This window comes from Myotis yumanensis, unplaced genomic scaffold (genome assembly GCF_028538775.1).
Source record: "Myotis yumanensis isolate MYYU_CA2020_CCGP unplaced genomic scaffold, mMyoYum1.0.hap1 SCAF_6, whole genome shotgun sequence".
Lineage (NCBI taxonomy): Eukaryota > Metazoa > Chordata > Mammalia > Chiroptera > Vespertilionidae > Myotis > Myotis yumanensis.
This window is the reverse complement of record NW_027223757.1, coordinates 4,658,764-4,684,384: the sequence shown is the minus strand read 5'-3', so window position 1 is coordinate 4,684,384 and position 25,621 is coordinate 4,658,764. Positions and strand designations below refer to the sequence as shown.

The 25,621-nt window shown below is 57.1% G+C and overlaps 1 protein-coding gene across 1 annotated transcript in view; it reads left to right on the top strand.

Annotated features, from left to right (window-relative positions):
• Positions 1-225: 225 nt before the first annotated feature.
• Positions 226-25,621, top strand: part of SYNJ2 (synaptojanin 2) — a 52,209-nt gene continuing 26,813 nt past the window's right edge. The window contains exons 1-6 of the mRNA XM_070419073.1: positions 226-235; positions 2,927-3,197; positions 5,456-5,681; positions 9,347-9,430; positions 18,852-18,913; positions 22,965-23,061. Of these exons, the coding sequence (XP_070275174.1) occupies positions 226-235; positions 2,927-3,197; positions 5,456-5,681; positions 9,347-9,430; positions 18,852-18,913; positions 22,965-23,061 (750 nt within the window). The remainder of the gene's footprint in view (positions 236-2,926; positions 3,198-5,455; positions 5,682-9,346; positions 9,431-18,851; positions 18,914-22,964; positions 23,062-25,621) is intronic.

The following is a 25,621-nucleotide window of genomic DNA, read 5'->3' as shown; positions in this document are numbered from 1 at the left end:
TTCCCCTGGGGCAGCCCAAAGTTCCTAAGGCCTTCGCTTTCCACTAAGTTTGAGAGTGTCCTGGACGAGCAGGACGATAGATGGGGTGGCCCACAGGGCTGAGATGGGCAGGAACCCCGCTGGGGAGAGATCTCGGAGCTGAGCACGCAGAGCAGTGCCAGCCTAGGAGGCGGGGCCTGGAGAACACGCCCAGCCTTGTCCTGTATGAATGGCCTTGTGTCTGCCATGACTCATGGTGAGCCCAGTGCCAGCCCTCTCCTGCCAGGTGACAGGTGGCCGCAGCTCGGTGGACGTGGGCCCTGTCACGGCAGCCTCCGGGCGCGGGGCAGCTCGGGCGTGGAGGTGGGCTTCGAGGAAAGCGTTCCTAAGTTGTTACTGAGGTTTCGGAGTTGTTTTTATTGTTATAAAATATGCAGGAGATAAAATTGTTAAGTGTACAGTTCAGTGGCATTAAGAACATTCACAGTGTTGGGCAACCATCCGTCTTCAGAACTTTTTCATCTTCCCAAACTGAAACTCGGCCATTAACTCCTAGATTTTGGGATGCACCGTCCGTTCTCCTCCCTGCCTGTCCAGGCTGCAGGCGGAGTTGTCTGCACTGTGAGCCTCTTGTCCTCCGCAGGGGTGTGCCTGTGTGTGCATGCATGTGTGCATGTGTTTGCACACGTGTGTGCGGGTGCATACGTACATGTGTGTCTGCGTGCACATGTGTGGGCATGTGGCTGTGCCTGCACGTGTGTGCATGCCTGTGAGCGTGTGGTTGTGTGCATCTGCACATACATGCTCATGTGCATGTGTGTTTGCCTGTGTGCATGTTTGTGCAGGTATGCGAGAGAGTGCGTGTGTGTTTGTATCTGATCGACCTTTGGCCTGTCACCCATGGCTTGCCCTCCCCGCCACCTCACCTGACTCTGGCCGGCAACCTCTGACCTGGCCTGGCGCTGCTGGGGCCAGAGCCCTGCCACCAGGAAGTGTGAGCTGGAAGGGACGCGGAGGCCATTTGGCACCTCCCCTCTGAAGCCCGGAGAGGGGGTGTGCAGAGCTCCGAGCCAAGGCCAGTCAGGGCTTGTCTGTCCCCGCTTATGAGGTCCTTACTGTTCCAAACCCTGGACTCAGCCTACACTAAGGGCCTCGGAGCCCCTCCCCAGGCCCCTTGGCTGAGAGAAAGCTGACCTGCCTCACCCACAGCACAGCCTAGATCCTGTGCTCCAGGTGAGCATCAGAGGGATCCCCACACGCCTGGGAGGCCAGCCTCCCCCCACCCCGGCCTCACTTTGATCCCCTACAGAAACCTGAGCCGGGAGGGGGGGGCGGGAGGACACCACCTGCAGGGGTCAGGGGAACAGTCTGCACCAGGCTCAAACCAGGGCCCTTCCCTTCAAACCCTCTGTGCCTCCCTCCCTTTCTGTAAAATGGGGCACAAGTGCCCCCTCCCCAGGCTGCTGGAGGAAGTGCGTGGACCCGTGCTGCCCAGCACCGCCCTGAGAATCAGCCGGCATCACAGCGCCCACTCCAGGGCTCCCACCGCGACCTCCTCCCCCGCACCCTCTCCTGAGCCGCGTGTCCCAGGACTCGGCCCGGATGCTCAGTGGTGGCGGCGCTGTCCCTCGTCCTCATTTGTCTGAGGAGCCTTTTCACGCCTGCCTGCAGCACGCCCGTCCCAGGCAGCCTGGGCTCCAGCAGGGACCCGGCCCCCCCACGCAGAGGGGCGAGGACTCGGATGGAGAGATGCAGACTTCCCGGGCCTCTCCCTGAGCCCACGCCCACAGCCTACCCGTGGGCTCGCAGCCTGGGGTCAGGGCTGGCCTCGGGGTCAGGGTCTGGGAACCTTTCACGGGGCAGGAGCCTTGAGCTGCTCTCAGGTTGGGAGAGCTCATCGATCGCTTCCTGTGCCTGCCGTGCTGGGACAGCACCGGGCACAGTGCTGCCCGAAGGAGCCCAGGGCCCCGGGGCACCGGTGGGGAGGGGGGTCACTCTGCTGTGACAAGGCTAACAGGGAAGCTGTTGGCACAGAAAAGGGGCAACCGACTGGGACTTGGGAAGGCTCCTTGGGAGGAGGTGCTGCTGAGATGAGCCCAAAGGGGGCAGGGGCGTTCTCCTGGTAAAGGTGGGGGTGGGGCAGGCAGGCTTGTGCTGTCCTGGAGGGTGGAGGCGGGCGGTGAGTGGGGTAGGTAGGGCTCGTGGAAGGTCTTGTTGGGCAGACAATTGGGGGGAGGCATGGGGCAGAGGCAGCGTCTTGGGCGAAGGCCCAGCGGTGGGAGGGCACATGGCACATCTGAGGAGCTGCAGAGCCCGGCCGCATAGCTGCTGGGCCCTGGGCGTCCCTGCAGGGGGGACGAGGGTGGGAGGAGTCCCCATTTCAGGGGGGAAGTGGGAGCCGTGGAGGAGTCAGGTGGGGGAGGGAGGTCTGCCAGCAGGTGGGGTGGGGAGGCCACTCCAGTGACAGAGCTGGAGGACTGCCGTGGCTGGAGGCCCTGAGCAGGCGGTGGCTGAGGATTCACGGGAGGGTGGCTTTGAGAGGCTTGGGGCGGGGGAGCAGGAAAGGGGAGAGGGGGCAGGGCTGGGAAGGCTCCAGGCCAGCACCCCTCAGCTCTGGTGGGCAGCGGAATTGCCTGGGGCTCGTTGGAGCACCGTTCTGGCCAGGCCCACAGGTGTGCGTGGGCCGAGAATTTGCAAATATTTCTAACAGGCTCCCTCCCAGGTGATGCCGCTGCTGGTCAGGGGCCACGCTCAGCACCAGGCTCTGGACCGCAGGCCCACGTGGCAGGGCGATTCCTAGACGCTGAGCTGAGGAATTGGAGGTGCCGGGGTGTGGGGGGTCATGAGCAGGAAGGCACGTGGCTGCGGTGAAAGCTGGGCCGCCTGGGCCCCGGGACTGCGAGCTGCCGCCGCGGCCCTAAGCTCTCCCGTCCCATTTCCCCTCCAGGTGACGCGTCCCTGAGCTTCCTGGTTTTGGTGACGGGCTGCACGTCTGTGGGCAGAATTCCGGAGGCTGAAATCTACAAGATCACCGCCACCGACTTTTACCCCCTGCAGGAAGAGGCCCGGGAGGAGGAGCGGCTCACGGCCCTCAGGAAGATCCTCAGCTCGGGCGTCTTCTACTTCTCGTGGCCCAGCGACGGGTCGCATTTTGATCTCACCGTCCGGGCGCAGAAGCAGGGTGATGACAGCGACGAGTGGGGGAACTCCTTCTTTTGGTGAGGCCCGGGCCCCAATCTCCTGCCCAGGTCACAGGGCGGCGGGCCCTGGTGGGCACCCACCTCCCAGGGTCCGGGGTGACCTCTGAGAGTGGAATCCGTGCCCCCTCAGAGGGGCCCGAGCCTGCATTTCTAGAAGGTGGTGATGGTGGCACCAGTGCTGCTGGTTCAGGGACCAGCTCTGAGTAACAGGTCCCGGGGGGGAAGGGGGGTGTCTCTGTGACTCACGGGGCCACTTTGCAGGGACCAGCTGGTGCGTGTGGCCCTGAGGCGGCTGAGCTTACGGACCGAGGGTCTTTGTGCCAAGGCCGTGGAGCCATTTCAACCCGGCGCTGTAACCTTCCTTGGGAACATTGTAGGGCCAGAGGATGTCAGGGGACTCTGGATCCCCACCCCTTCCCCATAGCTTCCCTCCTCAGGCTCCTCCTGCCCGCACTGTGGCCGGAGGCTCGAGCACACAAACAGGAAGACACAGCAGAGAGTCGCCACGCAGAGGCTCAGTGGGGCTTGGGAGGGGAGACCTCTATGGACACCAGACTTTATCTTGAGAGGAGGTGGCGACTGGGGAGGGTGCCAGGCTGCTGGGCCGGACACCAGGATGTGGTGTTTGGGCTCAGGGTGCACCCATGGGACTGACCACAACCGAGTCGGCTCTGGCTGAGTGGTCACGGGCTTGATGTCCTCACCCACCATTTGGGGTGCCGGGTCTGGCCATGTCTGGAGTCAGACGGGGTCAGTGCTGAACGTGAGTAGGGGGAGTGTGCAGTGGGGTGAAGTCCTTTTCCGGGCTGGTTATCGGCCCCGCCCAGAATGGCTTCCCGGTACAATGGCTTTCCTTCCAGGCCCGGGAGGAAACCCAAAGCTCTTTTCCTTTCCAAAGCGCCTCCTCCAGGGCTGTGAGGGCTCCTCCCACAGCATCAGGCAGTGGCTACAGGCTGGCTTTGTTCAGGGCTGTCCATTGGCAAGTCTCCTTCTCCTGACCCCTGGGGCTCACGGTGGCCACAGCTTGAGGCTTTGCCTTGATGCCGGGTGTGGATTGCATGCACTGGTTCCTCAGGCCCGTTTACTGTCTGAACTTTAGGGAGGGGGGTAGGGGAGGGAGACGGGTGTTTGTAAAGCAGACGGGCACTGTGGTTCTGAGAGCTCGGGATGGGGGTGGGGGTGTCCCATGTGGCTGCTCCCCGGGGGGCTCCCGGCACCCAGATGGAAGTGGCCGTGTCACAGGCAGGAAGGCTGGCCTCAGTGGGGGCGCTGCTGCCTGGAGCAGCCACCTGAGATGCCAGGGCTCCCAGCACGCTTCTCCAGGAGTGAGAGAGAGCTGCCGTCTTTGAGGAAGGCCAAGGGCAGGGCTAGTGCTGCCTTTTTTGAACAAGTAGAGCACTGTGATCTAGATTCGCTTAATTACCCGGCGAGAGAGAGGACAGGAGGATGTGGTGCGCAGGAAAGGTAGGGCCTTCGTCAGCGGAGGCCAGGGCTGGCTGCCTGGGAGAATTACACCTGCTCCCAGCTCCACGCTGCCGCTTCCTGGCCCCGTGACCTTGGGCAAGTGGGCACTTCACTCCGCTGAGCCTCAGTTTATTTATCTGTGACATGGGGTGAGTGATAATACCTGCCACATAGCGTCATTTCAAGGATGCAGTGAGCTAATCCATGCCAAGCACTTAATGTGCTCAGTGCGCTTGACGCGCGTTGGCTGTTGTCCCATCGTTACGCCAGGGCTCTCCAGAAGCCAGAACGGCCCACCAGGTACGGAAGCGCTGGGACTTCCCTAAGTTTTATTTCCATCTCATCCTCTTTTACGTATTTGCGATTGCTTTGTAATTCACCTCATGGGATATGGATATGATTTAAATAAGCATGCATGCGTTTAGTAGGATTAATTTAATCACTTGTCATTATCTAATCACAAAACACGTGATTACGTTTTTACTGACGGGATTGCCCGTTAAAACGTGGAGGCCACAGGTGTAAGGAGGCTCCTCTGACATCGCTGAAAGGCGCAAGATGGCTCCCAAGCCAGGCTTGGCTTCCCCTGGCCGTGGCCACCGGCAGTGGCTTTGGAAAAGGACTCCTTGCCCTCCTGCCGCGCATGTGTCCCTCGGCAGCCCCAGACGCCCTGGGCCGGGTGCCCGAGTGCGGAGCTCACGGGAGGGGGAGCTCAGCGCTCACGGAGGGGCGGGGGAGGGGGCGCCCCGCTTGCTTTGGGGCCGTTTCCCGCGGAGGCGAGGTGACTTGAGTGGCTGTGGCTCCGTCTGCAGGAACCAGCTGCTGCACCTGCCCCTGCGGCAGCACCAGGTGAGCTGCCGGGACTGGCTGCTGAAGGTCATCTGCGGGGTGGTGGCCATCCGCACGGTGTACGCCTCGCACAAGCAGGCCAAGGCCTGCCTCATCTCCCGCATCAGCTGTGAGCGCGCCGGCGCCCGCTTCCTTACCCGCGGCGTGAACGACGACGGCCACGTGTCCAACTTCGTGGAGACGGAGCAGGTCAGTGCCCAGGCCGCCCGCCTGCGGCTCGGAGGGGATGGGGCTCAGGCACAGGTGTCTCCGTGAGGGGGTATTTGAGGAAGTGTCTTACCCTAACGCAGTGGTTCTCAACCTGTGGGTCGCGACCCCTTTGGGGGGCGAACGACCCTTTCACAGGTGTCGCCTAAGACCATCGGAAAACACATATAATTACATATTGTTTTTGTGATTAATCACTATGCTTTCATTATGTTCCATTTGTAACAATGAAAATACATCCTGCATATCAGATATTTACATGACGATTCATAACAGTAGCAAAATTACAGTTATGAAGTAGCAACAAGAAAATAATTTTATGGTTGGTGGTCACACAACATGAGGAGCTGTATTAAAGGGTCGCGGCATTAGGAAGGTTGAGAACCACTGCTCTAAGGGGAAGGGAGCGGGTTATGGGCTCTGCCTGCAGACGTGGCATCTCTAATTCATGTCTGATGCTGGGAAAACGCTGCGTACCTGGGTCCTTTCAGCTAGACTAGAGCAAGCATGCCAGATAACGAGGCATGCGGCCCCAGCCTCGAGTTTTACACGCCTGAGCCGGAGGAAGCAGGGTTTCCCCAGGATGGTGGAGGGCGGCAGCTAAACAGAGAGCAGCTGACGACCGATGAACCAGTGGAAGTTAGAAATCTTAAGGCCAAAGTCAATACATCGATCGTGGCAGGGTGGGGGAGGAAACGACCCTGTGGCCCTGTTTCACTCTGAATCGACCGAAGCTCCGCCCTAGAAGCCGTCTCAGCACCGGGGGAGGGGGGCAGGATATGGGGGTGGAATCTGCATGTTCGGCCTCCGTGGCTCTCGGCGCCCGCGGGCTAGAACCTTCTGCTGAATTTCTCATTGATCAGTTTCCGAAATCCGTCCTCCTTCCCGGGATGCTGCCTCCCAGCGGTTGTTCCTCTCTGACGTGTCATGCGGAGGCCCTGCCACGTGTAGACCAGCAGGTGGAATAACTTATAGGAATCAGAAGGCACAGGTGCAGGGTGCGTGGGTGTCAAGCTGCAAAACCTGTGCGTACTTAGTGGCGGCGGCTTTGCCGACGGCAGCTGAGAGGGGTTTCCCGGGGGACTGTAGCCCGTGTAATTCCGCCCAGATCGGAGCGCCTGGCCCGGCTTCCAGACGCACAGAGGACGTCCGCTTGTGTTAGACGCTGAGTGGGAGGACCCCCAACAGGAGCCTTAAGATGAGCAGCAGGGCCAGCTTCTTGCCTGTGACTCCTGCTTGCGATATCTTTGCTCCTGGAGGTAGACGCGGCAGGTAAATAAGTACCTGGTTGAAAGTGATGGAGAGAAAACGATGCCCCCAATGGAGGCCGCTGGCTTTTTCTCTCACTCGTGTCTTCAAGATGAACTTGACTTCCTTTTGTTCTCGTGCCTCTCCGTCATCACCGCTCTCCACCTGTGTCATTAGCCTTGGACTCATCCAATCCATTCAACACATTTTTATTATTGATCACCTGCCGTGGACCGGGTGCTGCGGGGGGAGGTGGAGGCCAGAAGCGCAGAGGCTGACCGTGCAAACCAAGTCCCGGGGGCCTGGTGACAGAACCAGATCCCAGAGGCTTCCTCCGCGGCCCTGGAGCCAGGCCCACGCCAGCTGCTGCCTCGGTCTCCGTCCAGCCCGAGGCCCAAGGCCCCTCGCTGGCTCCTCTTGCGTGGTCTGCCCTGGATTTTTGGATTTCAACCAGTTTTTAAACACTGGGGTCTCGTCTACTGACAGATGAAGTAAGTCATTGGGAAATCAACTGCCCCCCATGTCACTGATTCCTAAAAGAGGCCGTTTCGACTGAAAATGGAGGAGGACAAGCGTGGCTCCCCAGCGTGGCTTAAACACTGGAAATTATTCAGAGGCCGCCTCCCCCTGCAGCCCCAGGGAGGGTCCTTCCTGCCTCTTCCTGCTCCTGGTGGCCCGGCTGTGGCAGCGCCACTCCAGTCTCTGCCCGCGGCTCTGCGTGATGCCCTCTCCCCTCGAGCCTCCCCTTTTTGTAAAGACACCGGTCACAGGGGAAGGAGGCCCCTCCCACTCCAGTGTGGCCCCACCTCCACTAATCCCATCTGCAATGACTGTTTCCAAACAAGGGCACACTGAGGTGCTGGCGGTGAAGACTGCAGCACGTCTTTTGGGGGGACAGAATTCAACCTTTAGCAGGGACACCATCCGATGTTAGCGGACTCTGCCTTCAACGCAGCACATGAGGCTTCAGGGAAAAATCTCTCCATTGTCTCTGCGTTTCACATTTGCCTGCAGACCAGGGGTGCGGCCTCTGCTCTGGTCAGCTCCCCCGCAGATGCCTGGGGGCTTGGGTTTGTCTCCCGGAGGCCCAGGTCCCTCGCTCCGGCTGGTTCCCCACATCTGCCGTGGGCCGTGAGCATGTGTCCATGAACGTGAAGGGTATTGCTCCGTAGCCTGGATCGCGTCCCGGGCACTGTGAGCAGTGTCCTCATGGAGAAATGCCGGCCGGGCGGTTTCTTTCCCAGCAACCCGGCCATGCAGCTCCCACGGCCGCCCTGGTTTGCTCTCCCTCAGGGTGGCCAGCGCTGCCTGCAGTCGTTACACCACCTGCACCTTGACTCCTTTGTTGTCCGTAGAGTAATGGTGGTCAGTGTCTGGACACAGACGGCAAGTCCTTAGCCCAGTGCCTTTTCCCTTTGGAGATCAGGGGATAGAATTCCGCCCCACAGTGTGGCACCCCGGCTGGTGTGATTTCTGTAGTCCAGGGAGCCCGCGGGCCTGACGCTCAAGTCCTCCTGCAGAATGACTAATGCATGTTGATCTGAGCGAGATCTAGCCCATGGAAAGCTACCCGGTAAGGGAGCAGGCTGGTGAGAAGTGGAAAGGCCGGCGGCATCGCCCGGGCCGCCCTGCCAGGCCAGGGTAGAGTTACTCAGATAAAGGGCAGAGCATCTGAGAACCGCCACGGCCCCCCCCCCCCCCCCCATGAGGCGCGGGCCTGTCCTTTCTGTCCTTCAAAACTTCCTCGCAGGCAGCTGGGGAGTTGGTTTGCGCTGGAGTAACTGGGGGGCAGGGGAGATGCCGTCTTGAACGAGTAAGTATCGGCTTCCGTGCAGGGGCCGTCCCCCCGGGAGCGTGTGGCAGCTGTGTTGTGTGTGATGACTTAGTGAGCGGCATGTTTAAGGACTCAGTGGCGTGGGGCCAGGGCTGACGACAAGTTCAAGTCTTGACCCAAATGGTCAAGTACAGGACTGACCAGTGCCCTCAACGGCGCCTTTGGCTGCAGCTTGTTCGTTTCATTCATTCAGCCCTTTCCCAGTTGCCTTCTCTGCTTTGCTGATTGACGAAGTGAAAGTCGAGGGCTCTAAGGAGGGTGTCAGTTAAATCCCGAAAAGGGCGGGGGCATTGCTGGGATTTGCAGGGAGCTCGGGCAGCTGCACAGACCCGGGTGGCCCTGCCTGCTCCAGACTCCGGAGGCTGGTGGGCAGCCAGCATCCCGGGGAGTGCGCCGGCCGGGCCGGGTCAGGGCGCCCACGCCCGCAGGGCCGCGGAGCGCAGGCCTGACGTCCACTGTCTGCCCTTCTCTCCGGTGTCGGGTCTCAGGTGGCCGGATCCCGTTACCGGCCCGGACATTCGGTCTCGCTGAAGAACACTTCCCTTTATGTCTCCCTGTGGTGCAGACGATCTACATGGATGATGGTGTGTCGTCTTTCGTCCAGATCAGAGGCTCGGTTCCGCTGTTTTGGGAGCAGCCAGGGCTCCAGGTAGGTCATAAGAAGTCCGTGCACCCATGTTACTGTTCGTCCTGCCTTCTCCCCCACACGGCTGTGGTTCCTTTCCACCGTGTTCTTTCATGGCAGTTTCTGGCCTTTTCCCGCAGTGCAATTGGGTTGAGCCCGGCGTGTGTGTGTGTGTGTGTGTGTGTGTGTGTGTGTGTGTGTGTGGTGTGTGTGAGGAAACATATGCATTGTGTATAATTTTCCGATCCTGAGCTCACTGTTGATGCACCTGCAGTGGGGAGGTCTTTGCTGACACGGAACCGTGTAGTGTAATTGAATAGAATCACCTTGTTAGCTCCCAGATTCCGTACATGAGAACGTGTTAAAGGTGTTTGGGAGTCGTGACTGTCCTAGAGGGCTTTGTGAGGGCCCCGGGCTGGGCAGCAGGCGTGGTTGGCATTGCAGGGGCCCGTGGTGCGGCCACGTGAGAATTGCACAGAGTCTTCTCGTGGTTTCTAAAAATACCCCTGCCGCCCACAACAGTGCTCGGGCCAGCGCCGAGGTATTTGGCGTCTGCCTCCTGGGGAGAGATGGAGGGGTGCCGTGTTCCAAGAGCACGTTTGCTGTCCACGGACTGGCGCTGCCTCGTTCCCTGAGTTCCTACCCGAGGGGGGGTGGGGTGGGCAGCACCACTGCACAGGGTCCTGAGGTTCCTCAGCACCATCCGGACCGTCCACCATCCGGACCGTCCTTCTGGCCTGAGGGACGTTGTGCGCTCAGCAGGCCTCTGGCTCCGGGTGACTGCGGTTCGGGTGACTGAAGAGGCTCAGGGCCATCTCCCGGTTCGTGGGGTGTTTGACAGGCCTGGGTCTTACTGGCCCTTGACTTGACCCCGTGTCACCGTAGGCGCTTTGTCCTCCGGTCTGTCGTCGCGCTGTCGTGGGCAGACACTTCAGCTCTGAGAGTGAGATGGACAGATGAGCGTCATCTGGGCTCTGAGTTCTGGGAGGAAAAGCCTCTCTAGTATCCAGCCTGTCCATTAGGAAGGAATGGCTGAGCCAGCTGGGAACAGCTGGTGGCAGGAAGTGGCGGCAGAGTGGCCTCCTGAGCATGATTATAATGTGGAGAATCCCCTGGCGCGCATCCCACAGCGGGCGTGTGCAAGAGCTGGATGAGACACAGATGACATACCATGAACCTCGCCCGTGCAGAGCATGCGAGCCCATGGTTCTCGTGCGTTTACAGAGCCGTGTCGCCATCATGGAATCTAATTTTAGAACATTTCATCACAGCTGAAACCCTGTGCCCGTTCTCTGCCATCGCTCCCCAAGGCCGAGGCAGCCGAGTCTCCATAGAGGGCCCCCTTCTGGCCATTCCACAGAGTGTTTGACACTTGATTTTCTTTAGATTTGGAGATTTCCCTCTGAAACTTCTGGGGCTCTGTGGAAGGATACAAAGCAAACATCAGATGAGTAAGGTGCAAAAGGAAAGAGGGAGACCACGTTTAAGAAATCCCCAAGTTGGGGGGATGGTCATGACAGAATCCTAGTGTTCGGGAAGGCGCTGTGGAATTCCCCCGCTTCCCCCAGGGCCGCCGTCCCTCTCCCAGGATGTCTGAGGCTGCCTCCAGGCGCTGAGCTGGAGGCCACGGTGTGGGCGTCTTCCTTGCGTGCCCTCTGTCCGTCCAGGTTATATGGCCCCAGAGCGCGTCTAGCTCTGCAGACCGTCCGTCTGCAACCATGTGTCTGGGACCCTCCATGTCTGGTCTCCCTCTTCTAAAAACAAAGCAAAACCCATTTGTCCTTCCCTCTTTAGTTCTGGTCTCCAGTCTGGCCTCCCTTGGTGCAGCCTGACCTGCTGTGGAGCAGCTGCCCCTCAGCCTCACAGTGTCAGCGGGACCTGGTGCCCCTCAGCCTGACAGTGTCAGCGGGACCTGGTGCCCCTCAGCCTGACAGTGTCAGCGGGACCTGGTGCCCCTCAGCCTCACAGTGTCAGTGGGACCTGGTGCCCCTCAGCCTGACAGTGTCAGCGGGACCTGGTGCCCCTCAGCCTGACAGTGTCAGCGGGACCTGGTGCCCCTCAGCCTGACAGTGTCAGTGGGACCTGGTGTCCCTCAGCCTGACAGTGTCAGCGGGACCTGGTGCCCCTCAGCCTGACAGTGTCAGCGGGACCTGGTGCCCCTCAGCCTGACAGTGTCAGCGGGACCTGGTGCCCCTCAGCCTGACAGTGTCAGTGGGACCTGGTGCCCCTCAGCCTCACAGTGTCAGTGGGACCTGGTGCCCCTCAGCCTCACAGTGTCAGTGGGACCTGGTGCCCCTCAGCCTCACAGTGTCAGCGGGACCTGGTGCCCCTCAGCCTCCCAATGTCAGTGGGACCTGGTGCCCCTCAGCCTCACAGTGTCAGCGGGACCTGGTACTCCTGGGTCTCACAGTGTCAGTGGGACCTGGTGCCCCTCAGCCTCACAGTGTCAGCAGGACCTGGTGCCCCTCAGCCTCCCAATGTCAGTGGGACCTGGTGCCCCTCAGCCTCACAGTGTCAGCGGGACCTGGTACTCCTGGGTCTCACAGTGTCAGTGGGACCTGGTGCCCCTCAGCCTCACAGTGTCAGCGGGACCTGGTGCCCCTCAGCCTCCCAATGTCAGTGGGACCTGGTGCCCCTCAGCCTCACAGTGTCAGCGGGACCTGGCACTCCTGGGTCTCACAGTGTCAGTGGGACCTGGTGCCCCTCAGCCTCACAGTGTCAGCAGGACCTGGTGCCCCTTAGCCTGACGGTGTCAGCAGGACCTGGTGCCTGTTCTCCGGCAGCTGTAGTACCTTTCAGATCCTCACACCAGTGCTTCTCCAGAGTCTCCGTGCGTGGTTCCTTCAAAACACATTTCAAAAGGCTTTGTGTCCGTGAATCTTATGAAGGACGTGCTGACCTTTGAGTCTGATGGGCACGTGCATCCTCCAAGTACCATCCATCCTCCAAGGGGAACTGGGCTGCTCCACGGGACCAGCAGGCCATGCTCATGGTGGGCCTGGCCTCCCTCCCTGGATGTGTGAAGAGCAAGCCTGGGGATGGATGCTGGTTGTCTCTCTCCATGTGGACCTTTCCCCTTCCTTCTTTGTTTGGGTTATATTATAAGCACAAATATGTTTGGGTGAATAGCTTGCATTTTAAGTTGCACTGGTGCCCCCTCTTGGGGCTGCCCCAGGGAACCTATGAGCCTTGTGGGCCCAGGGTGGGATGGGGGATGGAGAGGGGGGTGAGCATGGGCAGAGAGGACTGTGGGATACTGATTCCTGTGTGACTTTTCATAGGAATGGTACCCTTGTTAGGAAGTCCTGGATCCTGAGGCCATTTCCAGCAACTGTGTACCTTTCACAGTTCCATCCCCACCATGGCAGTGGGTTGCACAGTTTATAAACAGCCACATGGAAATTTTACCCCTAAGGCTAATTGCTCTCCTGGGGTGTTAGTTATAGGGTATGTCTTTTACATACTGTGTGTCTGTTGAAGACTTTGCCCCCCTTGTCACTTAAGAACCTCCCTCCCCCCGTCAGGTGCACACAGGGACCACGTCTTCTACAGGTGAGTTAGTCTGAGTTCTGAAGCTCTTGTGCCGCCCCACGATGAGCGCCTCTGCTGTTCCCACCCGGCCTGCGTCCCCCGCCTGCCCTGTCAGACTGCGAAGCTCTCGGATGCGTCGTGCTGTGCTCATTTGTGTGGTCGTGCTTTTCTTTGTTCCAAAATGTGAGATGGCTTGTTGAACAACAGTTTCAAAAATGACGAAGAGGTTGGGGTGAGGGGAAAAATACTTACAACGAGCATGAACTGGAGCCGAGATAAAGTCGCGGACGCGTGTTGTCCGTGGGTCTTGCGTGCTTGCCTGAAACAAGATCACTTATCCTGTGATTAAGAGCCTAGAGCCTTGAAGTTATGCAGACCCAAGTTCTAGTCAAGTTCTGATTCTCTTAGGATCCATGTACTTTTTAAAATTGAATTTATTGGGCTGACATTAGTGAATAAAATTATACAGGTTTCAGGTCTACGGTTCTACAAGACATCTGCATTGTGTTGACCTTCCCAAGTCCGGTGTCCTTCCATCCCCCTGAGCACCCGCTCTACCTTCTTCTACCTCCCCCCCCCTTTCCTCTGGGAATCAGCCCACTGTTGTCTGTGTCCATGGGAACCACACATTTGTGAAAAGTTCTAATCTCAAAAAAAAAAAAAAGTTCTTATCTCAGAAAAATGTACTTATCTCAAAAATATTATCTCAAAAAATGTTCTCATTTCAAACAAGAAGTTCTTATCTCAAAAGCAGTAGAGAAGTTCTTATCTTCTAAGCCTCAGCTTCCTCTTCTGTAAAATGGGGTAAACAATACCGACCTCGGGGAATGGAGAGGATGAAATATCGGAATTGAGCAAGGTATCTAGGACCCAGAGAGCACTGGGAATGGTAGCTGTAACCATTACAAACGTGAATTATAACATCTAGGAGGCGAAAGCTCAAGTTGCATCGCTGTTTGTCTCTGGCAAGGGAATGAGAGTTCCCCCTGCGCCTCCAGGCAGACACCACCAGGTGCAGTGGCAGCGTCCTCACGCCTCTCAGGACGCAGCACGGGACCCATCTTCCGGGCTGTTCCGTCTCCCAGCCCTCAGACACCCCAGAGCAGGCCGTCTGTTTGTCCCACAGACACTCAGTGAGCATCTGTGGATGCGCGAGGCAGAGCCCCTGGCGCCAGATACTGCATTTGGGGAGGAGGGGCCGGCATGACTGTGTTGTGTGCATAGAGCCCAGCTTAGGGGAGGGGTCTGAGCTCACTTGGGAAGGACAGGGCAGGACCACCAGGCACGGAAGTCGGGCCTGGCTGAGGGAAGGCGTGGTGCAGACGTAACCCCTGAGTGCAGGGCATAGGAGAGACGCGTTCTGGTCTGGCTGCCTGCAGTCCTAGGAGGGCCCTGAGGGAGGTGAGACTGGGAGGCAGGCAGGGCCAGGTCAGACAGGCTTCTACCTTCTGCTGAGGAGGTGACAGTTTCCCCAGGAGCTGCCGGAGGTGTGGTGTACATTAGAATCACCTAGGCAACTTCAAAACTCCTGGTCCCCAGATTGCATGCCATCCCAATTCAGTCACAGTGTTGGCCCTGGCTGGCTTGGCTCAGCGGAAAGAGCGGCAGCCTGTGGACTGAAGGATCCCGGGTTCGATTCCGGTTGGGGGGCGCATGCCCGGGTTGTAGGCTCGATCCCCAGTGTGGGGCGTGCAGGAGGCAGCTGATCAATGATTCTCTATCATCATTGATGTTTCTATCTCTCCCTCTCCCTTCCTCTCTGAAATCAATAAAAATATATATTTTAAAAAAATCACAGTGTGGAGGAAGGAGCTAGGCATCAGCCCTTTCTGAAAACCCCAGATGACTGCAATGTTCAGGAAGGCTTGGGAGCTACTCAGGGGTGTGCTGATAAACAGTTTTCTGAGGGCCAGGAGGGAGAAATCCCATTTGCAGCATTTGCCCATTACTGTAGTGTAAATACTCCCATCATGGCTGATGTCAAGCCACCAACTTGATGTCCCGGAACTTGGAGCTGGTGTGTGAGCTGGTAGCAGTTGGCTCCAGCACACACTGGACCACTGCACGGAAGGGTCCCAGGGGTGGGTGATATGATTAGCTGTAAGTGTGATAGGGTTTAGTTTGGGGAGAGAAGGCTGAAGGTAAAGACACCAGGTGGGAAGTCACAGCGATCCAGGTAAGACGCTGGCAGCCTTAACTAGGGGAGGGGCAGTGGGTGCCAGAGGGATTGGCAGATGCCCTTGATGACTGTGGGGCCCTCTCAAGGGCCGGTGTGGGCTCAGGGCTGACGCACAGCCAGGCGTCCTCGAGATCTCGGTTATTCTCATGGCCAATGCCCCTGGGTGTGTGGTCTGTAGGAGTGAAGTGACCACTTCAGACAGGAGTGATTGTCCAAGCGTCCACCTGGCCAGGGGGAGGGGGATGGGTGACGGAGAAGGAGGGGAGGCCCAATAAAGCATCACAGTCCGTTCCGGTTGCCGGTGCCAACCATGGCTTCACTCCAGCCCTGACTGAAGGCTTCAGATACCTGGTGGCCTCAGGACTAGGTGCCACCAGTGAGGACAGACTAGGGTCAGTGTCAGAGGAGGAGGCAGGATGCGAGGCCTGAGGCAATGAAACGAAAAGAATGTTGGAGGAAGGATGACCTCCTGAGAGAATGTCCAAGGAGGATGGGTGAGTGCAGCCTGAGGCCAGGATGTCTGGGGAGGCAGCCGGGGGCAGGCTGGGCCTGGTCACCGTGCCCTGTGGCTGTGCAAGTGTGAACACAGCCCCCCCCCACCCCCAGCTGCTCACTTCCTCCCACCTTCTCTGCTCACAGGCCTCACAGGCATTTGCAACCTGAGCTAAAAGGGGATGGAGGCGGAAGATGAGTCAAAACCAGTGCTGCTCAGACTCCAGTGCTTGGGCACAGCGGAGACACGCGCAGACACGTGCACACGCATGCACACACATGCAGGAGTCACCTGGGCGGCTCATTAAACATGGTGCTGCGGGTCCAGGGACCACACTTTGAGGACTGCTGGGGTCAGGGATCCTGGCTGCCCTGGTCATTCGCTGGGCAGTGCTCTTGACTTCTTAGTGTCCCCAGGTGGGTTTGTGGTCAGCAGTGATCTTGGACTAAGTGCTGTTGAGGACAAAACATGCCTTCGGTGGTCCTGCCTGGCCCTGTCCACCTCGCTCCAGTCTTTCTCTGGTACCCCGTGCTGTGTAGGCGTGGGTGTCAGGATGTGCTCGCTAACTCCGTCCGGGACTGGTTACGCAATTTGTCATGGGATTCAGGTGACTTTTATAGTGGGAGGAATTCAAGCCCAGAGGTGGGACACTCCTGGCGCAGTCATCCGTGACTGAGTTCTACCTTTATAGGAGAAACAACCGTGGGCTGTGACTGGGGGGAAGGGGGGCAGATGTGTCCAGTAATAGAACTGTCACAACTACAATCTAGGCCTCTGAGCCCTGAGCCCAGTTTTCCATCCTCCCCTTGCTGTGTTCCCATGGGAACGAGTCTAAAAACAGCCGCAGTATCCCTGAGGCCGGGAGACTTCTTGCCATGACTGGCAGACTGACAGACAGACTGACACAGCCACCGCTCTTGGGGATCAGAGGGTGGCCGAAAGGATCCCATTTCCCAGGTGCCTTCCTTGTAAATCCAGAAAGAAGACGGGAGCCTACGTGCCTCAGGGGGCAGGGCAGAGCATCTTCTCAGAACCTGGCTGTGAAAGTGTTGGGAATTCAGCATCTCACTTCCTCAGCCAGGTGGTGGTGGCCGTGGGGAAAGGGGGCGGCATGAGCTCAGCCACCAGACGAGGGCCTTTGGCCGGAGCCTTTCTCCAGAACCCTAGGGTTTCGTCGGACCGAGGGATGGGGCTTATTCATAGACTCAGTCAGATGGGCCAGCCCAGCCCCAGCCTCCTCTGCATCCGGCCGGAAGCCGGCTTTCTGGACGGCTGCTCTCCTCAAGCTCGGAGAGGGACACAGGTGTTACCTGCGGGCAGACACTGTGGAGTGACACTTGGTACATGTTTGTAATAACTGTATCCGACCATCCTGGTAGGTCTAAGGACACGACTTTCATAATGTGCGCTAACGGCCCAAGCTAAGCGTGCATTTGAAGAAACGTTTATCTTGAAATAACTCCAGGCCTATAGCAAAGGCAGACGAGCAATAGAGAGAACTGTGTGCCCGTCACCCAAATTCACTGTCACCATCTCCACACACAAGCACACACGCACACGCACACACACACACGCGCGTGCACACACAAGCACACACGCACATGCACGCACACATACATGCACACACATGCACACGCGCACGCGCGCGCTATTGCTTCTTTTCTGAGTCAGTGAGAGGAGTTGCTACCTCGTGCCTCTACCTACTATTATGTCAGGACGTTTCTCCTAAGAGCAAGGACACACTGCCATCTCCACGGTGCAGGCACGCATTCCGGAAGTGTCACACGGATGCAATGCCGTGAAGTAACATGCAGTCCTCGTTCTGGACTTATCTGTTGTCTCACGGGTCCTGGTGGCACTTTCTCCCTCCAGGCCAGCGTCACACCTGCAGGCAGCGTCACACTGCTCGTCTCCTTTAGTCCCAGCAGTGCCCCCTGTCTGTGACGAGGCATTCTTGGAGAATGCAGGCCTTCTTTCCCTTCATCTTATCAGGCTCAGGATGTAGATCCCTGACGCCACGTCCTCCTCGCGTTGCCTCTGTCCCGCATCAGCGATGCTAATTTTGCTCACCTGGGCGAGGAGCTGTTCTGTTTCTCCACTTAGTGTGTTTTCCTTTTCAATGATCAGCAGCCTGTGGGTGACGCTCTGAGACCAGGCAGGTATCCTGCTCCTCGTCACTCTCCCCTGACGGTGAGGGTCAACCCCGGAAGTTTGCTGAGCAATTATTTACTATAGTGCTTGTAAAAGGACGATTTCCCACCACTTCCTCCATTAGTTAGTACTCCACTGTAAGGAAGATTCCTCCCATCTGCCCCATCCACCCACCCTCTGTCCATCTGTCCACCCCCCACCTACCCAGCCATCTACCTATATGCCTGCCTATCCACCCACCCACCCATCAACCCTCCTACCTGCCCACCTACCCACTCACCCAGCCGGCAAGCTGTCATCTGTATTCAGGGGCGGGGGTACCTTTTATTCGGCCAAGGGCCATTTGGGTATTTATAACATCATTCTCAGACCATACAAAACTATCAACTTAAAAATTAGCCTCCTGTATTTGGTCAAACAGTTAATTGACTCCCCCCTTGTGCCTGGGCAGGGCCAGGTCAAATGATTTCTCGGGCCTTTCACGACCCGAGGGCCAGATGTCCCCACCCCTGGTATGGACTCATGGATTCCCGTTTTACTCTCCAGGTCACAATCTGTTACTGTCCTCAAATTGTCCCAGAAATGTCCAGAGAGAGCCCTTCCAGCTGGCTCAGTAACTGCACGTTAGTTTCAAGGTTGTTTTTAAACTTTCAGTGTTTAACAGGTAGCTCTAAGCAACAAGACGCATTAGTTTCCAGGTAGCTGTAACTCAAGGTCAGGGCTGTCGAGGGCCCCGTAGCTGCAGAGGATGCTGGGACAGTGGTCTCTCTTCCGTTGGCTTAGCTGTACCTCTCACCACGGCGGGGTTTGTGGGTCTGACGCAGGCCTCGTGGTCTTACCCTGGAGTTTCTCCTCTGTCTGTGGAAGATTGTGAGTGGCATGGTCCGCACTGCAGCTCAGACGGGGCCACAGCAGAGCCCCACTCGGGCTGCGGGACCTGAGTTCGGGGCCTGGCCATCCTGCGCTGGGAGGGGCCACATCAGGGACTGGGAATGGGCTGCTGGAGGCCGGGCTGGCAGAGAGGGGGAGTGGGGACCACTTCTGGGTTCGCAGAGCTGCAGGAGTCACGGGGTTGTTTCTCTTTGCTTTAGGTCGGCTCGCATCATCTGAGACTCAACAGAGGCCTGGAAGCCAACGCCCCTGCTTTCGACAGGTAAGGCCATCTGACACCGTCCTTCTGTCATCCTCAGGGGTCTCCCTCCCACCGGACAGGGGCTCAGGGGACAGCGGGAAGGGAGGCCCCCAGCCCGGCATCTGACCTTGCCCTTTACTTTGGTCTTTTATGCAAAAGGGAGTTTCCAAAGTGAGGCTGTTACCTGCGCTCAGGTTTCCCTGAGGCTCAGTAATAAACGCTCAGGTAGCGTGTGGGATTGTTTAATCTTACCAGTCCCTCCCGAGGTGAAGCTTTACCCCCGTGTCCTGGTTAACAAGGGCTCCTCTGAATCATGGGGTGTTTGTAGCCGTTTGTGTTCGTTTTAAAAGTAATATATTCCCAGGTCTGATGCCACCACATTGAATGGTATAAAGTGAGAAGTTGCAGTACCTTAACTCCCAGTTCTCACTCCCAGAGAGTCCACTGTTGGCTTTTTATGCATCGTTCTGGGAAAAAGTTGGCATATACATAGTTCACGTTTTAAAACACAAACTGGACCATAACACACTAAATATTTTGCAACTTTAACCTGAACTGTTAGTACTCTACACTGAACTATTAACTTGAACTTGAAGAATTAATAGCTCCCTAAAGTATCTGCTGTTTTAATCTAAATACTAAGTTTAAAAATTATCTTAGTGAATGTCAGAAAACTTCAAAAGTGACTTTGTGTTTTAATCACTGTGCCTGAAGCTTCGTTGGGATTTTAAACTTGTTTGCAGCCGTCTCATTTACCATAACCTGGTAGCACCAGCCCAGCTGCGACCCCTCATAATAGCTTCTCCTGGAAGGAGATATGTAACCTAGTAGGGAATATGCTATTGCCTTTTTTCTGAGCACTATTCATGTGTCTACCCGTGGCGCATATGGAGTTCTTTTCGCTGACATTGATCTGCATTAAATGTTCATTGGAAATGTAAGCGAAAATGCAATTCCTCCTGAGCTGGCCAGAGTGTGTGTGTGTGTACTTGGGAGTACAAGCCCTCTCCTTTCTTACACTCGCTTCTCCCCTCAATCTAAGGCTAAACTCAATCTCTTCTGCGAATCCCCAAACACCTTTCTGAGGCCGTAAGTCCTTTAACAGGCAGCTCCCACTTAAAATTCTGGCTTGCAAGGAGTTTCTTTTTTAATGCTTCTAACCCCGAAGTTTGACCAGACTGTGCCCCCCTCCCTCCCGCTGGGAGGAGCTGCCTGTCTGTCCTGACAGCTGCTGGCCCGTCGCTCTCATTGGGCCGCAGTTTGGAAGTGAGTGTCTGGGAGCGAGGTCACAGGTTTCTCTCGCAGACCGAGATGGGGCATAGTGGGCCCCCCGGAGGAGCAGGGCTGTGTCACCCCCTGGAGAGGTGCCCCCAGATCTCTGAGTTTCTCAGTTCTTTAATGTGTCTGGTCCAGAGTAAATCCCTCCACCCTCCCCCACTTGCAAAATCCTTTCCATGGGATCCTTTCCAGGGGACCCTGCTGTCTTGCTTCCCTGGTTGCTTGTTGTCGTTCTGCCATCTGCCGTGCCTGCGGAAGGGGGTGTCTCCAGCAGGCCTTGGGCTGCGGCTGCTCGGGGTGTCGTACAGTTTTGATGACGGCGTTAGCCTGTCATTGGGCGGTGCCCGGTCTCACTCTGCAGGATGGTGACCCACTCCATCTGCCCTCTCTCGCTTTGCACAGACCTGCTTGTGTCTGGACATCAGGGAGGGTTTAACTGCTGGCCCCTCAGTTATGCCCTGGATTTGTGAAGGATGCTGCCTAATGGAAATCTGACTCCTCGATGTGCTGGAAAACTCCCCGTTTTCCAAGGAGCGCCATCTGATAGGAGCAGATGAGCTGAAAGGTTGAAAAAAGTCCCTAGCGCACGGAGCCACCAATGCCAGGAGGAGCCTCACTCTCCTCACCTCGGTGTGGACTCCAAGACTCTGTCCCTTAGAGCCAGTGAAGTGAGTCTCAGTTTATCAATACAAAGTGTGCTATCTTCCTTTTAAATCAAAAGGAAGGAAAGGAAAACCAACTCCCACGTGCCAAACGCTGGACTCGTCACTGTCACTCACCTGTTCTCCTCATGCCCGCCCCTCACAGGAGGACTGGCCTATGTGACAGACCAAGGAGCCAGCTCAGAGCAGTGAATGATTCGATCGAGGGTGTGTGGGGCCGGTGACACGAGTGATGAGTAACGGTGTTCCTCTCCCAGCCTGGGAATTTGGAGCCGGTGGAGATGTATGTGGGCATCAGACGGCCTTATTTCTGACAAGCTGCATTGTGGCTTGGTCACAGCTCGGATGTGTGGCCACAATGGGCTTCCTCACATTTCACCCCGAATTAAGGGAGCTCACTCAGGGCTTGGCAGCTCGGACTTCCCACCAGAGCAGAGCCTGCTGTTCTGTCCACATGTCACACCTCAGGCCAGGACACCCCTTCTCTGGGCAGAGACCCAAAGAGCCCAGAAGGCCAGGCCAGGAACGTTGCATTTCTTTTGGCAGCCTCAGCCAGGGCTGCACGCCCACAGCCTCAGGAACAGAGCACAGCCTGCAGGAGGCCCGATTTCACTGGCTCACCCGTCCCTGTGTCTTCCCCCAGGAAGGGCTGCCGGGAGGGTGGGGCCTAGGGGAGGGGAGGGTGGGGCCTCCAGGAGTGTTGCTCTAGGAAAGGCGGTTCACACAGACAGGAGCTGCCCGCAGACTCAATCTTAACTCAGCAGCAAGAAACCTGCACCGCCTCCCTTCAGAATCATATTCTTCTGCCCACTGCCACCCCTCAAAGTTAGTAAAAGAGTGTGTTTTTTTCTCTTATGGGGTTTGGTTCTTTTGTGATAATTAACTTTAAAAAAAATTTGTTTATAAAAGAAACATGTCATTGTAGACGTTTGGAAAATAATGAAATGTTTAAAGAAGAAAATAGTTTTAAATGACACAAAATTCCCCCACTTCTGACATCATGATGTTTTATCTCCTGGTCTTTCTTCTATTTTTAGGTATAAAGATGGCCCTATTAGATTACAGTTTTCCATCCGCTTTTTGCTTGTGTCTTTTTCCTATGTTTTTTTTTTTTTAAACACTGCATTTCAGCATTTCTAACCATTGTTAAAGTTGTAAAGTTACTTCTCAAAAGCTGGTGATAAAAGGTAAACATTAGTCTCTCCCTAATATTTCAATATATGTATTTTTAAAATATATTTTTATTGATTTCAGAGAGGAAGGAAGAGGGGGAGAGAGAGAGAAATATCCATGATGAGAGAGAATCATGGATTGGCTGCCTCCTGAAAGCCCCCCACTGGGGATTGAGCTCACAACCCGGGCATGTGCCCTTGACCGGAATCGAACCTGGGACCTTTCAGTTTGCAGGCCGACACTCTATCCACTGAGCAAAACTGGCTAGGGCTCAACATACGTATTTTTAAATGGTCTCTGATACACAAATAATTTTCCTAAAGACTGAGATTTGGTTGTGTCTCCTTGTTTGGATCATCCTAAAGCAGCTCTTAGCCCGGCCAGCGTGGCTCAGCGGTTGAGTGTCGACCCAGGAACCAAGAGGTTGCTGGTTTGATTCCCGGTCAGGGCACATGCCGGGTTGCAGGCTCAGTCCCTGGTGGGGGCCATGCAGGAGGGCAGGAGGCAGCTAATCATCTCATGGATGTTTCTATCTCTCTATCCCTCTCTCTGCCTCTCTCTCTTAAGACAAACAAACGTATTTTTACATAAAAAGAAATGGGGAAAAAAAATACAGCAGCTCTTAGATAAAAATTGGACCCTGCGGTTGATTGTTCTCCTACCAGGTTTTCCAGTTCGGAGGACAGACGGTACCAAGTGAAACAGATTAATTTCAGAGATAATACACATGGCATTTGTAAGGCTCTGTTCATGCGGGCCGGTCAAGCTGTTCTGGGTTTAATGGGCGCTTTCTGGAAAGTCCTTCCTCTCGTGTGCCGGCTTTGTTCCTGCCCTTTCATGGGCAGATGCATCCTGGGCCTTCGTGCCCAGCAGGTCCCTTCCACATCCTCTCCCTGGAGGCGGGGCTCTCGGTCTGCGTCCTGGTGACGGGGGTCACGGTGCCGCCTGCTGTGTTGCAGGCATATGGTCCTCCTGAAGGAGCAGTATGGGAAGCAAGTGGTCGTAAACCTGCTGGGGAACAGAGGCGGAGAGGAGGTGCTCAACAGAGCCTTCAAGGTAAACCAGCCCCTTGCTCGCTTCTCCACACGGGGTGGGGAAGGGGAGGGGGGAGCCTGAGGTCCCCTGCTCCGAGGCAGGCGCCCGTGGGGGGCTGGAAACACAGTGCAGACCTCACCAGGCTTCCAGCATTACTGACTTGGGCTCCTGATGTGCGAAGTTTAATTTTTGTGAACTGAGAGCTAGGAGAATTTGCTGAGTCGAAACGGAGCATCTCCTGTCTCCAGCTGCATTTCCTCAGAGCAAGCATGTCAAACTCGCGGCCAGTGGGCCGCGTGCCTCAAATGAATGCTTTTTGAGCATGTTTGACATGCTTGCTCTAGAGCAGTGATTCTCAACCTTCTGGCCCTTTAAATACAGTTCCTCATGTTGTGACCCAACCATAAAATTATTTTCGTGGCTACTTCATAACTGTAATGTTGCTACTGTTATGAATCATAATGTAAATATCTGATATGCAGGATGGTCTTAGGCAACTCCTGTGAAAGGGTCATTGAACCGCCAAAGGGGTCTTGACCCACAGGTTGAGAACCGCTGGTCTAGAGCTTCCCCTGGGGCCTGGAGACTCAGGACAGCCGGGCCCTTTCCATCCTCTTGGATGGACACGCACACACCCACACACACACTGTCACCCACACATGCACGTGCACACACCCACCCCTCATCCGCCCACCCACACACTCACCCACCATACATGCACACACAAACACATGCACCCAGCCACACATGCAAACGCGTGTGCGCACGAATGTGTGGGCTTTGCCCATGCAACCCCTCCTCCCTTGGCCTGGCTCCGCTGCTGGCAAGCTCATGCAAACACCTGCAGGGCCCTTGTGCCTGGAGTGGGCTCTTCAGAGCTCCTGATCGGCTTAAGGCAAGAAACCCTATGTGATTTCCTCCTGCTCACTTGGAGCCTTCACACCTTCCACTCTTGCTTGGGCTGCCCCTGAAAGCTGCTGCCTGTGTCCGGCTGCCCATGGCTCCCTGGGGCTTCCCTGTGCAGGACCAGGGAGGTGTGGGGAGAACCCCTGGGCAGGGCAGGAAGCAGTTGGAGCGACTCCCCCCCCCCCCCCCCCCCCGCCCAGAGTTCCCCTATGTATTCAATCTACCACGTGAAAAGCTCCAGAATGGGCTGTGGGCACCTCCACAGTCCCTTTCCAATCACCCGCAGCCCCCACCTAATGGGGAAAGCCCTGGTTGTTTCAAGATCAGGAAAGCCCCCGATGGAGAGAGTGTGAAGGCAGGCCTGCCCCTGGCTGATGGCAGCTGCCCAGCTGGGTGCCCATTTCACTCTGCTTAGGAAAGCCGTGGGCTTGGAGCAGCCTTTCCAGGTGCCAGTGTCATTTGGCCAGACCTGCTTTTCCTGTTTGGTTTGTTGCTACTAGCAACGAGATTGAGAAATATCTCCCCTCCACCCACCTTGGCAGCTCATTTTCAGGAAGAAGGAAGGAGGGGAGCAAGAACAAAAAAGAGCCCAAGAATCTCTTCCCCTTTTATGCCTTGAGTTCTGAGGAAGGACATCCCCAGCGACCTGTCAGCAGGCGGAAGTGCCTCTTGGGCTGACGGGCTCTTTTGGTGCAAGAAGGGCAGGAGATGGCAGCGGTCCCGTGGCCCAGGCCCGGGAGGGCAGGCTCCTGGGCAGGTGGGAGGTGAGAAGCTGACATTCCGCCTGCAGGAGACTGACCAGTGTCGCCTGGAGCCCCGGCTCCCTGGGCCCATCAGCTCTGCAATGCTGGGGTCCGTGCCCCACAGCCGGCCAGCGACCCAGTGCCTATCAGGCCACAGGGGATAGGCGTCTGCTCCAGACAGAGCCACCGAGCGGCACCCTGCTCAGTTCATCCGACTTCATCTCACGGCAACACCTCCTTGACGGTGGCACCGGGCACTGATTTGCATTCTGGCCCATGGTGGGCGGGTGCTCTGAGTCACAGGACCAGACAGCCGAAGTCCCACCAGTCCTTCAGAGTCCTTACGCACTCCGGACAAGTCTGGCCGGGAGCTGTGGGGCGGGGGAGGCCGAGGCCAGTCCCTGGGCGGCAGCCAGGTCTCCTTCCCTCGGGGCTGGTGAGAGGGCTGAGGAGTGGGTGGCCAGGTTCCTGGTGTGGAAGGGAGGTCTCTGCCAGGAGCGCCCAGAGGAACCCCTGGAGGCTCAGCCGCTTCAGAGCGCACCCACCTGGAGGCTAGTGCCTGTCTAGATGGGGCTGGTTACCAGGCAACCGGGAGCTGGATTATGAGCTCCCAGCCTCCGGGCTGCCCAGCGCCTCAGGGGCCTGTGGCACTTGGTGCCTGAAGAACAGAGTGGCCCTTCCCTCCCGGCCCCTCGGAGAGCCCCGCAGAGGGGCGATGTCGGAGCGGGACCGGGGCTTCCTCGGCAGCCTCGCCGGCCTGGCTGTCGCTTGCCCGCGGCGGACCTGCCGTGGCAGGATGCTCTGTGGGTCTGTGGGCCGGCTGCGTGCTGCCCTCGCAGGGTCAGGACTGACAGGCCGCGTGCTCCGTGAGTGATGGGTTGGCCACGCGGATTCCAGCCGGGAGAGGTTTGCTGCCGGTCTCCTCCCCTGGC